Source organism: Spea bombifrons, chromosome 2 (genome assembly GCF_027358695.1).
Source record: "Spea bombifrons isolate aSpeBom1 chromosome 2, aSpeBom1.2.pri, whole genome shotgun sequence".
Lineage (NCBI taxonomy): Eukaryota > Metazoa > Chordata > Amphibia > Anura > Pelobatidae > Spea > Spea bombifrons.
This window is the reverse complement of record NC_071088.1, coordinates 5,132,620-5,147,601: the sequence shown is the minus strand read 5'-3', so window position 1 is coordinate 5,147,601 and position 14,982 is coordinate 5,132,620. Positions and strand designations below refer to the sequence as shown.

The 14,982-nt window shown below is 45.5% G+C and overlaps 1 protein-coding gene across 1 annotated transcript; it reads right to left on the bottom strand.

Annotated features, from left to right (window-relative positions):
- Nucleotides 1–1,765: 1,765 nt before the first annotated feature.
- Nucleotides 1,766–13,507, bottom strand: TEX55 (testis expressed 55). Its single transcript, XM_053457165.1, has 5 exons — nt 13,425–13,507; nt 11,890–11,952; nt 5,349–5,486; nt 3,948–4,010; nt 1,766–1,853 (listed from the first exon to the last, which is right to left on the bottom strand). Exons 2-5 carry the CDS (start codon nt 11,938–11,940, stop codon nt 1,818–1,820), a joined length of 288 nt encoding a protein of 95 aa, XP_053313140.1. The 5' UTR covers nt 11,941–11,952; nt 13,425–13,507; the 3' UTR covers nt 1,766–1,817.
- Nucleotides 13,508–14,982: the final 1,475 nt, after the last annotated feature.

Genomic DNA, 14,982 nt, shown 5'->3' with positions numbered 1-14,982 from the left:
AACTGTCAATCATCAGATTGCGAAATCAGCCCCCTCGTTTGCATAGTAATCTGATGGAAGAGAATTAGTAGAACACATGATTACGTGATTAAACGCGGTCGGAAGACCATCAGGAGACTCTGTGCCGTACGGAGAAGATGTGCAAGTAGGAAATCAGAATGTAAAAATGTATTATACATGATTAGATAAATAACATGCCGGCGCATGCACAGCGGGTGCCGATCGCTTTAACACTACATGCGCTGGTGTCTTAAAATAGTTCTGTTGACTGTTACTGTAATGCGGATTTATTAAAGGGGGTGAGCTGCATATAAAGGCTGAAAACCATCCGTGTTTAGCGCTAGCGGGACTGCAATAGAATGTATAGATCAAAAAAGCAGCAATAGAATGTATAGATCAAAAAAGCAGCAATAGAATGTATAGATCAAAAAAAGCAACAAGGGCTTTCAAATGTTGGTTGCTCCTATGATATCAGGAAGCTGCCAGGTCTTTGATCTTTACTTCTGGGAACGAAACACCCGGAAGCTGAAGGCAAAGCTTTGGCCCGCAGTAGCCGCACTTCTCACTGGAGCTTGTCCCATCCAAAAAAAGCCACCCCTGGTGCACGTAGAGCAGCTGCATATGGTGCGTGCGCATCGGACACTAGGTTTGCATGTTCTCCAATGTATCAGGACACCTGTATTAGCCGTATGGCTACAGGTGGGGAGGGGATACGGTCAGACCCGGGAGAGGACATGGACCTCCGGCTCACCATACATGAAGAGCCACCTCACAGCGCTCAGCTGCAAAGTGCAGGGTGGAGGCCATATGGGAAGCTGGTCTGGAGAGAGAGAGATGATCCCCTATCAGACCAATGAAGGCGCAATGTGGGCAGTGCCTGAAAATCAGGACTGTCCTGTGAAAACCGGGACAGTTGGAAGGTAAGCATTTGGCTATTGCTCAGATCGCCAATAATCATAATTCTTTCTCCCTGGCTGCGAGTTTGCAGGAATAACCCGGTCAGATTCAGGTCCCAAACCGTGACTGTCCTGGGATAGTTGGAAGGTATCGAGGCAGCTCACCCGCGTTACTCTTCATCTAAAAGCCTCCTAAAACGTAATGTTTTATTGACAAATGAAAATGACATCGATACATTCGCGGGATCACAATCGCATCATTAAACAAAAGAAGATGCAGTATCGATGAGCAAAACAACCGCAAACAAAGTCCCTCGGTGGCCAAGAGCTCATCCATGAAGAGAAGGGGGCGTCAATAAAGTCAGGCGGACTCGGACTCGCCGCCGTATATGACTCTGCTTCACACAGCTCTGTGGGTTAATATTCTTTACAGATAATTAGAATAAAACATTATCCAAAAAAAGAAATAAATGCAAAAAAATTTCAACATTTCTAATTTGTGTTTTTTGGCCCCAGAGCTCGCAGAGGGCCACAAGGCGTTACACCCCCAACTCTGTGCCACCCCCCAATCGCACTGCCCCCCCGCAGAGAATGCAAATAGGTACAGGGTTAAATGCGTTGCCAAGCCCCCGATCCGGCGTCATATTCTTTTATTGGGTTCGATGAGGTGTCTGACGTGAGCTCCAGGCTTCTCTGGGGGTCCACAATCTCCTCTTGGGAGGGGAAACGTGCGGACATTAATAGCAATAATTGAATATGAGTTCATTGATATGTAACGGGAGCAGAAGTAGTAATAATGGTAAGGAGAGCAGGTATAGTTAACGTCTATGATTGTGTCCCACAGACACGAACGCAAGCCACGGAGGCCACGGAACGAGCATCCGGAGGCAAACGGGGTCATATCGGCTCAGAGGCTTCCCGTCACTGCTCCTTCCTGCTGGCGATCATAGACTGCACCTGGAAGGAAAGAAGGAACGCTTAAGGTCAACACTGGAGGGTTTGTTTTTTAAAATAAAAGATGGCGTTCCGCGGGAATGGAGTCTCCGGCGGGAACCGGCCAGTTTCTGGTGGCTCGTCGGCCAATGCCAAGTAACTCCATGTGTCGAGGAGCGTCGTGTATAAATAACCAGGGCTCATGGCCCCTGGGACAGCGTCGGATCTCTCGCCTCGCTTTGACATCACATATGCCGGCTGAAGCTCTCCTGTCGCCTTGTGGTGCTTCTCACCCCGTAGATGTTATGGCCCTGGGTGGGTGTAAATAACCCGAGGGCAACACGCCAAGGTCGCCGCATTGAGCCTTCCATGTCACATATCGCATGCTGCGGAGAATCATATGTAACACGCTGCCCCCCGCAGTACAGGGGGTATAGCACCAGTAACGTGTCAAATGTCTTTGTAGCCTGAAACAATGGCTCAACGTGCTCACCCTCGTCATGCTCGGTTCATATTACATGGGCGGCCATCGCCTGGCGCTCTACTCATGGAACACCCAAAGCTGCCAGCGTCCCATTAAGACACGAGCAAGGGCAGATTCAGGACTGTTGGTAGCTATGCCCCAAGCAGCTTCTCTAGGGATTAAGGGGCGCATATTCCCAATGCAGCGTATTGCATACCGGAAGTGGGACGGTGACAGCTCGGGAGCCCAGAGTGCCCAAAAACTGCTCCTTTAAGCCCCATGCCAAACATCCCTGACCCTATAAAACATCAGACACGTCCGCGCGTCGCACAAACACGTTCCCCGCCAACAAACACGTTCCCCGCCAACAAACACGTTCCCCGCCAAAAAAAACACGTTCCCGGCCAGTAAATCCAAATAACCGCACTGCCCCCCCCCCGGCTGGCGAAGGGGTAATTTAATATGCATTTCCAATCTAAAAACAACATTTGCTCCGCCGCTGTTTCCGCAGCTTTAATGCATATTATCTATTAACGCGGCTCGGCGGCCATTAAGCGGCAAACGTGAGCTGTTTGGGCTCCGGCTTAATCCCTGGAAGCAAAACATTCAGCAAAACCCAAGTCGCGCTTATTAGAATGTTTCCCCGGTAAACGGCCTCGAGGTGTCTTTATTGCGGGCGACGGGATGATGGAGAAGACAGACCGGTATTAATACTCGCCCCCCCCCCCGTGTTTACACCGACCCTTCCCCAGGCGGATTTGGCCGCGATAGATGCTGTCGAATCTACTCCGTGTATTATCGTCCTCGACGGCACTAATGGGACCCCCGTTACCGCTACCCCCGCTCTTATTACCTGCTAATGGACGCATCAATACTACTAGCGGGATTATATTAACCACTTAAGGACAATGGGCGGTCCCTAAACCCACTGAAAACAATGCATTTTGAGCCCGTACATGTACGGGCTTTGTCATTAAGGGGTTAAAAAAGCAACAACCTAATAAGCTTTTTATTGCTTTTTACTGCAAAACAGCCTCACATATTCTGCCACAAGGACGTTCTCCGCCAGTAACGCGCCTCGAACGTTACCCCGGGGCAGAGGGCTACTCAGCGAGCCGGCGGAGCACGATGCCGATGCCTGTGATGGGGAAGGACGGCGGACCCCCGAGTGTTGGGCTCGCGGAGGGGAGAGAGGAGACTCGCTAGACGTTTCAGAGATCTCTGCAGAGTATCGCAGCGTACGGCTGCCGTTGCTGGGCACATAACGTCGCGGCTGCCGTTCCGAGGTATAATTTGAGGTAAATGCAGGATTTCTGAAGGAAGCGATTTTGAGGTTTTATCCAGATTCCGTTCGGGGCTGGACAGCAGGAGATACTTCGGGGGATTATTGAGATGACCTGCTAATGGTCCGTTCCACATGAGACGGTTAAGCTACAGATCCTTGTGACCGCGTAGTGATGACCTCATAGCTTTACCATTATATATACAGTTGGTGGAAAAAGTGACCTCAGCGCCTATCGAGATGATGTGGGGGGGGGGCCTCAGTTCACACCCGGCATCCCAAGAATGGTCCACAATTCCTCCGGATAATAAACTGGGGGGGTCACCTACACCCATCCCTGATGCCCCCCTCGTCCCTGTCGGATGGTACTTACCCTTTCGAGCATAAATTCCAAGGGATTCTCTGGCTTCTCATAAACCAGATTTTCTGTGATTTCCTGAAAAAAGCAAAAGTAAAAATAAGTAAGAATATCAGACTGTGCAAAGCAACCGATTTCTGGCTTTTTAAAAAAAATTTAATTCCATCCGGTGGTTATTGATGGGGGGGGTCGACACGCTCAGTTCCACGGATCAAACATTCAGCCCAAATAGCATTTTGCAGATATTTTCTGTCTTTTATTTATATGGCGCCAACAAATTCCGCAGAGCTTCTTCCGGTCCATACAATGATAGAGTCTGACCGACCAAGAACTGACCGACGAAGACAAACCGATGCGTTAGGTAACAAGGGCCTGGCACGTGAGCTTACAATCTAGAGGGTCATGTCTTTAGCGCATTGCTCTTCGCATGTCATTCGAATGTATTAGTTCAATAGAAAAATATAGAATAAAATACCGAAGCAGTTGTGTTCGTAGTGCAAGCGCCATTCACAGAACCGCCACTAAGGGGCAGTATTGCTCTACAAACCCAACCCTCGCTGCCGGCCGCCAGTCCCTGAGCTTCCAATGATCTGCGTTTTACTAACCCAGAGGATGCCTGCTGGTATATACATCTATGTAAAGATCTGCATACCTCCCAAGTGTCCCTGTTGAGGAGGCACAGTCCTTTTTGGGCCCCAAATCCCTTTGTCTCTCATTCTTCCCTTGACTCCTTTAATGTTTGTGTCTAAATTGTAAGCTCCTGTGCCCAGGGCCCTCCTTACTTGTTGTTTCTGTAAGTCGAATTGTTATGTTACAGACTACTTGTTATGTCCTGTTTACCCATTGTACGGCGCTACGGAATATGATGGCGCTATCAATATAAAACAATAAAGTGACGGCGGCACTTTTGTGGTTGGTTGAACCAAGTAAGGATCCCACAATGCTTTTGGCTCCAGTGCGGTCGGAGACCCACTGAACAGTGAAGAGATCACCTGGAAGCAGCCAATCAGTGGCAGGAAAGCTCCCTCTTATGCATAGGGGGTCTCGTTAGACCCCCTGCAATGTTCTCTGAGCCACCGCTGAAGCCTGTGCTAAGTGCATGGAGCTGTGTTTGGCCGAATACATTCCCTGCATGGGAAATAGCTGGGGGTGGGGAAAACGGGGCAGATTCTATGTTTTCTATAAGTAGGCGGAATGTGGGCGGAGAGTGGGCGTGGCTGGAGAACCGACCCAGAGAGCAGAAGAATCAAGGCTTCATCCGGAGGCTCTGGGTCAAACCTAAAGAGTTCAAGTTAAAGGCCATCCCCTATATCCACTACTTGCAAAAGTGACCCCATTTTGGAAATGACCCCCATATCAGCCACCAATCCCGTTAGTAAGGCGGAGCCTCGATGCCGCGCAGCACCCGCAAAGCACCTGGAATATCTGCAGAATGTTGTGTTTTTCCATGTATTTCAGAGAACGTTCAAACGGGTCCTCATAAACGGAGGGCGCGGAGAGCCCGCGGCCCACAGGCTGGAGGATTTCTGTTATCAGGAATTTCCCGACATCGGCCTAAATGGGGAGGAAAAAGGAAATGAATGAGAACCTAAAAAAAGAAAGGACTCGATGTTTCAATGATTTGGGAAAATAACGCGTTTTCCAATTCCCTGTAAACAAAGACCCAGAAGCAGGAACGGTCCTAAGATGTCTTCCCAATTTTAAATGCTGTATAACTTTTTATAATAAGTAATAACCCCCAACGCTGTATACAGTAATAACCCCGACAGTAGTGTCGGTAAAAACCTGCTTTTATCTCATTTTGCCCCAATAAACTCCCTTCATCTGCAGACCTGGAGCCGCCGTTGCTGTCAGTCATGTGATATTTTGGGTGAATTTCCCGGCTCCGACACCACACTGAGCTGATGCTTTACGGCAATGCTAATGAAGTCAGCACCTCCATAGACTTTCATTAGTCAGAGAGTCCAACTGGGCGATTAAGGCCGAGTGATTCTATTGCTTCCCACAGGCAGTATGATAAGGAGTCGGGGGGTTTAGTAGATCGGGACTCAGATAACAGAGCGAGAATCATACAAACGGCTGATATGCAGCTGCCTGAAAACGTTATATATTATGGGGCAAAAACTACAACTGGGGTAAAAATATTTTTAAAGCAGATTTTTAATCCGATACAAGAAATCAAATAAAAGTTGGGAATATTTAATCGTCTAATACGTGGAAAGTTCCTATTTTTCCGGTCAGTGTGTAAATAAGGATTGATTATTAGACATAGATCTACGTTCCAGTGGCAATCAATGGCGATAATAAGTCAGAGGGACCCAGCCAAGGTAATTAGGTGAAAGCTGCCCCCCCTGCCTCGTCTGCATCTAACGTGCCGATAAAGCCCTTCGGAGTTAATTTACTGGAGGGGGTGACGTAGCGGAGAGCGAAGGGATGTGGGGGGTAAATCAGAGGGTGATTTATTGCTATCAGGTTTGTATTTACAGCCAACAAAGTCCCTCCTGCCACTCAATGGAGCCGAGAGTCTTGCTGAGTCAGCACATGTTGTGAATGTATGCATGCGCGGGGACTCTTAGGAGTATTTACAGCGCGGGTTTCTTTTTCCTGTCTCTTGGCGCAAAACGACATCATCAGGTAGAAGCTCAGGATCTGGTAATAAATGCGTTTTGGAGAATAGAGACCTTAACCAGTTAAATGCCGAGACTTAATGCATGTAACGATAACAGCACGGGGTTTTAAAATATCAGTAAATAATATTAAATTATGTAAAAAAAATGCTAAAATAAAATCTGAAAAAAATGTCCCGTATACGCATGACTTTTTTTGATTGGTGGAGAAAACAGGAAGTAGAAGGTAGCTTTGAAATATGCCCAAAATGCCCAGAATCAGGCAGGATGATACGGTTAAAAATGCCTAAAATATATATATATATACAGTGACAATGTTTATACATCACATATATTTACAAAGCAATAGCACATTTTTGGTTGATTCCCAGAACCCCCTGATAAATATGCCGGTCTGTATCGATCGTCGCCGTCATTTGCCGCACACGCGTGTTAGTTAAGCAACTTAAGACAGAAGCGAATCAATAGAAGGCGATAGGGTTAGAGAGCGCGATTTAGATGGAAATGCACCAATTTTTGTGTCGGAGGCTCTTTTTTGAATACATTTAACCCCGAACAGTCTGAGATTAAAATCGGAGGTTAGACCCGTTCCATGTGATTGGGGGGGGGTATCGAGTAAAGAAAGCACGTTGAGCGAAGTGAGATTGATCACGGATAAATCATTTTATTGATGTCATAAAGACGGCGTACGCATCCGTTTACAGGAATAAAGTGCAAAACTCATTAAACAGATTAAAAAAAATAAGCGCTATCACTTTAGGGGTACCTTTTCCTTAAAGGGGCGCTCCAGCCATCATATACACGTTAAAGAATGAGATGGTTGAGGGGTCCCTCCAAAAATGATTATGTGAAAATGCATGGAGGGTCCTACTGAAACCCCCCCTCCATTCATTGGCCTCATTCCCCACCTGCCGCAGCCCCTAGGCTCGCCAGAGACGCGTTCGGCTGCCTGTGCCCTCACCTCCATACAGGTCGGTGACAGTTCCGGACACAGGCGCAGAAAGCATTGCCTGTTGATTTTCCTGCCGCCCATGGACTTCTTCAGCCATAGTCTTTCTGAAGAAGAGACCACCGAGGTCTCACAAGCTTATGTAACTTAATCCCTTTTTCTATGTTGACCAATAAAGGGTAATGATTTCAAAGTAAGCGCTAGGCTACTACAGATTGGCTGCTACCAGCAGCCAATAGGGGGTCTGTAAATGGGACCGTAATTAGATTGCAAGTCTGGAGCTACAGTGATTTTACACCCAAACCAACCCGAGGGGCAGCACTGCGGAGGGAAAGGGCAGATCTGGGCAGAATTTGCACAGATCGGGTAAAACAAGTGCTGAAGTTAAAAGTCACCGAAAGAAAAAAGCCAAAGCTAAACCTGATTGATTTTGATTTTTTTTTGACGTATAATTAGAAGATCTTTTCAGTGCAAAAGCCACCAACACCCAATAAATGATTTTCAAGCCGCAAACCAACGAACACTGCAAAGGGGCAAATACTTACCCCCTGTTCTGGGGGCTGCGAGAGACCCTCTGCATCTTGGGGGCATGGAGGGGACATGCCTCCCTTGGGCGGCTCAGAGTAATGTTCCTTGTGTTCTGATGCAGGAGCTCCTTTGTGTTCCTGAAAACCTTCCAAGGATTCCGCGTCCCGATGGAGTCGCTGATCAACAACTTCCACGTCTATGGAGGGGTATTTGCTGGCGTCGCTTGCTGGCGATATTATGTTTCTTTCTCCTGACGAAGTCTCTTCCTTCACTGGCTGAGAAGGACCGGTATTTTCTGGTGGTGGAGGAGAAGACGCGACGGCGTCCTTTCCAGAACTTTGAGAACCGTCAGGTTCTTGAGGCATCGAAGGATCTGTGGTTAGCTGAACACTCATCAGTGATGCCATAAAATCTCGGACAAGCTTTGATTGACTGTCGCCCGGGGTCTCAGATTGAGGAGTGCTTTCATCGTAGGGTAATGAGGGTGAAGATCCTTTTTCTTGTGTCATGGATGGTGGAGCTTCTTGTTCATGGGATACGTCTGTTTCTTCTTGAGGCACAGAAGATGTTGGGTCTTCACCGTGTGCCAAAGGAGCTGCGGGGAACGTTTCGTGATTCGTTAAGGGCAAATCTCCTTCTTGGGGCTGAGAATCTCCAGCATCACTTTGGAGAGGTGCGCTGGTCTCTTCTGGAGGATTTAGGGGTGCCGCACTTTCTTGGCTTTCAGGGACCGAGGCTCCTTCTTGGACCTGGGAGGTCCCCTCAGCTTCTTCTTGGGAAGGTGAAGGTAAGGGTTCGTTGATCAGGGTAACAGAAGCTCCCTGTTCTGCACTAATTAAAACCGTCTGGCGTGAAGGAAGACATAGAGGTTAGATCTTTTAGTTACATTTCATCTACTTTTACTTACTTGCTTCCATGTATCCTCAGAAGTCTCCTTTTAGACCCTCATGCTGAATAATACTGTCCCTTATGAGCCATAACACGCAAAGATCACACAGAACTTCCATAGCAACACAACATATGAACCGCAATCCTGAAAAGCAATGAACCAGGCCATGGTACGAAACCTTCCTGAGCCTTTATGCAAAAATGGAACAATAAAGTTTTATGAGGATTTTACACAAGTACTGGATCCTTGAATCATGGTATCAGCTCTTATTTTAATTACCCTCACATCTCCTGTGCAGCAACTGCTTCTGCCTAACCCAGATTTTTTATTGAGTATATTCAATTGGGTTGTTCTTTTGGGGTGAAAAGTCTGCTAAGACAGAAAGTACCATGTTAAACTGTTACATATTGGGGCCGGGCCGGGGCCACCCTGTCACTTTAAGGCCGGCGGCCGCCCTATCGCTTTAAGGGGGTTGGCCAAAGGTTGGATATAAGAGGCTGCATGCTAAATTTTCATGCTCATGCAGCGTGCGGCTAGACACATCCACACCTGGGATTTCTCTGCGTTTTGCCCCGGAGACTCCGGGTGACTTGCCCCTTCTCTGGGTCTCCTGAGTCACCACAGAGAAACTCCGGGGTCACGGTGTTGCGGCGCACGCCACTCCATGCCCACTTCCCCTCCAAAAACAGGCAACTTTCAAGGGGGACCGACCGCCGACGTCAGCCGACCGACCACCCGCGTTCTGGAAGGGGAGGGCTCCGGGTTCTTCACTGGAGCTGCAGATGGGGTGAATATGGAGCACGGCCGACCGGTGGCCCGCTGGCCACTTGCCCGGTGCGTCCGATGATCAGTCCAGCCCTGAATGCAGTGTTGAGACCCCACTTACTATCTTGTCCTATTGAGCCCATCGGAAGGAACGCTTTCCTTCCATCACACTGCGTATTTTATTACATACGTTTAATAGAATGTTGTATCGCCCCGCATTCCGCGTTTCATTTCCACATTGTATGCATAACCATTAAATGAGATCGGTCCTTCCACATTTCATTAGTAACCGCTTTCTCTACGCAGATCCAATCTCCTCTAAAAAAAAATACTGGGAATAAATGGATGGGAAATTACCCTCCGCCTGCCAAGCGTCATTTTCCTTGATGGTTTCATTTTTTGGCTGATTTTTTTTTTCACCGCTGGATACGCGAAGTCATAATCAGGACGGCTTTCTAGAACAACGTGACAATAAACGAGCGGGGGCGGGGGGGAATACTCATTTTTAAATAGCTCAATTCTATGATGAGAAAAAAACGCTGTCAATTTGGTTGAATTGCTGTTATTTCAAACAAATAGTGCAAGCGGCTGATGATGGGAGTTAACGATGCCAAGGATTTCTTTTCTAACAACAACAAAAGGCTCGTTACGCGCTTACGGAGAAATAAATGTTTATCGCGGGAGCCAAAATCCAAACATTTGTCATTTAGATGCTTTAAATGTTTTTTTATTGTTGAACAGGAAGCCGGTTCTTCCACTTATGGGCATAAGGAATAGAAAGCTCCGCCCCTGCTACTTGCCCCGCCTCTCTCCTGCCCAGTACGGTGATTAACTGTGACAAAATGACTGCACTATGCTAATGAGTTGGTGGCATGTGATGGGGTCACATATATCCCCATAAATACAGTCATTAATGCTACCTATAGCTTTGTGTTTGACAATCAATGGAATTGTTTTGAAGATGTTAGTTTTGTGGGAAGGACGCTCCTCCCACAAAGGCTGTTTGGACCAATCAACTACATCAAGCAACATAGCAATAAGGGGGTAACTTAATAATCACGCACATTCTGCCATTATATTTCAATTGTCCGATCATGCTGCGTCTCCAACAGGTAACTCCCTGGCTATGGTCAGTGACCAGGACACTCCATGCCTGAGGGTTAGGGTGTGTTATAGTGTGGATCCACCACTCACTCTCACTAAAAATGTTAATAAAATCTATATATAACCGTAAAAATTAAAAGAAATGCCGTCATTAAGGAGGGAAGGAAGAACCTCTCGATACCTTGGCCATGCGTAGCTTTCTTTAACCGGAGAACCCTGGCCTGAGTGTTCTACTCCCTCTTATAATCTTTACGGGTGTCAAATTTAAAGACTCGCAAAGGCGTGAAGATACACAGCGCAAGATTAACTAAAACATAAGTGAAGAAGGGACCACTGTGGTCCTGGGAGCCCATGGAGAGATGGATTTCTGGACTGTTTGTACATATTATTATTATTTTACTATTATTATTATCATTATTATTTTACTATTATTATTATGATTAATATTATTAGTATTATTTTACTATTATTATTATGATTAATATTATTAGTATTATTTTACTATTATTATTATGATTAATATTATTAGTATTATTTTACTCGTATTATTATTATAATTATTTTCCTTTTATTATTATTAATATAAATATTATTTTATTATTATTATTTCACTATTATTTTTATTGTATCATTATTATTATTATTATTATTATTTTACTATTTTTCCGGGCTATTTTGGGGGATTAGTTAATATTTTTATTTCCTGTCAGGGAGAGAACAGAATTTGCCATTTTCTGGAATGGTTCAGGGGCTTAACGTGAAATAAAGTGGATTTCATTTTTTTTTTTTACATTTTCTGTTTTTTTTAATGATAATAATAAAAACATGAATTGCGTTTGCGACTCTGCGTTGATTTGTTACATTGTTTTTCTTTCAGAGGGAAATAAATAAAGTTTATTTTTATTTATCTATTTCTTTGCTGTTTTCCTGGTTAGTGGATTATTTGAGGATTTTTTGTTCTAAATATTATTTAAGATGAGAAGAACAATGCAGAATGATTAAGATATAAAGCCGGAGCTGATCATTTTATCTGTTATCTCCGTCTTCTTGGCCCTATAACCCTAAATGAATGAATAATTGTGTCGGCCGCCTCACCCCTTCCAGGTCTCGAGACGCAGCCGACGGGGATTCCTTCGCATTCTCCATGTTTCTTACAGTCTAAAAAAATATGATGAGAAAAGAAATAAAATAAGTAAGCTGGGCAAATAAATAAATAAATGTAAATGAAATCTGCTGGAAACTGACGGCGACTTTAAAGAACCCGCAAGGAGCGATGAACGAGCTTCCGGCCCCGGAGCAACTTGGTTTTTCCTCTTTTTCCGCCTACATTTTGCTGTCTTTTTTTCCTTCTTTCTATTCTTTCTTTTGTTCGTCTCTGTTTTTCTCACCTCACTCGTTGACATCTTTTCCTCTCTTATTTCTATCTCCTTTCTCTGCTTCCATGCGCTCATACATGTACACAACTACATATACACACACATACATACAGACACACACATACATTTATATATACATACAGACACATATATATATATACACACAGACACAGTATGCACAGAGTACAGCACACGTTACACACATTACACACATTATGCACAGGGTACAGAACACGTTACATACATTACACACAGTATGCACAGCGTACAGCACACGTTACATACATTACACACAGTATGCACAGAGTACAGCACACGTTACACACATTACACACATTATGCACAGGGTACAGAACACGTTACATACATTACACACAGTATGCACAGCGTACAGCACACGTTACATACATTACACACAGTATGCACAGGGTACAGCACATGTTACATACATTACACACAGTATGCACAGCGTACAGCACACGTTACATACATTACACACAGTATGCACAGGGTACAGCACACGTTACATACATTACACACAGTATGCACAGTGTACAGCACACGTTACATACATTACACACAGTATGCACAGCGTACAGCACACGTTACATACATTACACACAGTATGCACAGAGTACAGCACACGTTACACACATTACACACATTATGCACAGGGTACAGAACACGTTACACACATTACACACAGTATGCACAGCGTACAGCACACGTTACATACATTACACACAGTATGCACAGGGTACAGCACATGTTACATACATTACACACAGTATGCACAGCGTACAGCACACGTTACATACATTACACACAGTATGCACAAGGTACAGCACACGTTACATACATTACACACAGTATGCACAGTGTACAGCACACGTTACATACATTACACACAGTATGCACAGCGTACAGCACACGTTACATACATTACACACAGTATGCACAGGGTACAGCACACGTTACATACATTACACACAGTATGCACAGTGTACAGCACACGTTACATACATTACACACACAGTATACACACTGAGGTAGCTGCGGCCTAATCATAAAACACTTTAGATGCTCCAAGAAGTTCTGCAGCAGCCGTGCCTCCAATCCCTGCGCCCACTGCCTTTACCTGCCAGCCGGCCGCCTGTGCGGGGGTTAGCGGGACAGGGGGGTGCCCAGGCTGGGAAGGGCCACACACAGAACCCAAGGTGTGATAGACGGATCCACCCGTGGCCCCCAGCTCACCTGCTGCAAAGAGTTGCGCTCCTTATCCCACCTCGGTTTCCGTAGACAGGACGCTGACAGCGTCTCCTTGGCAACCGGACCAATTCAGGACCCGGAAGCTGCGAGGATCAGTCACGTGACGACGCGCGCTCACCATGGAAACATAAGCCCAAGCTGGAAAGACCTGGTAGAAGCGGGGCTCGTGCGGCTTGTGGCCGGCAGCTGCTGTGGACTACGATTCCCATGATGCCCTCTGCCAGGATAGCTGAGAGCGATAGGGGTTGGTCGTGGGGGCCAATGATTGCCTCCATGGAACAGTTACTTATTATAAATGTGAATGTACATTATTTGTGTGATCATAGTTGTCAAATGTCTAGAGTTTGTCTGGACAGTCCCGTGTCAGTTGCTAGCGTTGGGCCTCGACAGGTAAAAACAGGTAAAACCTGTAAATGTGTCGGTATGCAGGTGGCGAGTGGTTCAAGGGGTTCCCTGACTGGTGATGCCTTTGACCCTTTAATAGCCCAACATAGAGATTGTAGTGATTTACCGAATGGCTGTAGTACTGGTTGTCATAGAAACCTTGACTTGTCATTATTTAAAGAGACACTTAATTGAGTCACCTGCTTTCAAGCAGGGATATCAACCGTAACATACTGGGAGCAAAATCACAAACTGGGAGTCTTATATATGATCGCAGTGGGGGGTGGGGGCCTGGGGGGAATAGGAAGGAGTCAGACTGTGTGACCCCGAGAATCTGCCCCTTCACCCTGAGATTGGGGCAAAAACTCTGCCGTAACACATACCCTGTACAAAAAATCCTAAGAATACTACAAAATACTACGACGCGTTGTTGAAAAAAGCGCAGGAACTCATTTCTGTGGCCACCTTTGACAGTGATTGGTGGCCAAATACCTGCATGTAGAGCCCAAATACCCCTGATAGGATAGCCTGGGTTGTCTGCTTTACAGAAATATATACCTTTGTGGGTGTTTTTGTTTTATTTGTTTAAAATTAGAGTTACAGTCCCATCATACCTAATATAAAAATGTTACGGCTTTGTATAAAGTAATGTACACCTTATAGTATGTTGGCTTTATGTGCTGGAAAAGTATGAAAATTCTATATAAATTAGTTATTTCTGAAATCAGGACACCTGAATTGATAAATCTGGATGGAATTTTCTGTCTCTTTACCTAATTCAGAGGGAAAATGTAAAAAAACTTATATGTTTTTTTATAATTTTTGCTAGTTTTTACTAAATTTCTAATTCTAAATTTTCAGCTAATCATCCAACTATGGTATCAAAAGAAAGCTCTATCTCTCTTCACAGGAAAAGAAAATAATCGCTGAACCGACATAGCGCAAAAATGGCAAAATTGCTCCGGGCTTTGAGGTACCAAATACCCCTGGGATTGAAGGGGTTAATAGATTAAACATCTACCGGTTTGCTGCTGGTATACGGTATTCCCACCTGTGTGTGTAATGTGCAAATTGACCAGCAGAGGCGCTATAACACAGCGCAATTATGATTATCTGCCTGCTCGCTTTCTAAATGATTTCCCCGCAATATTTTTTATTA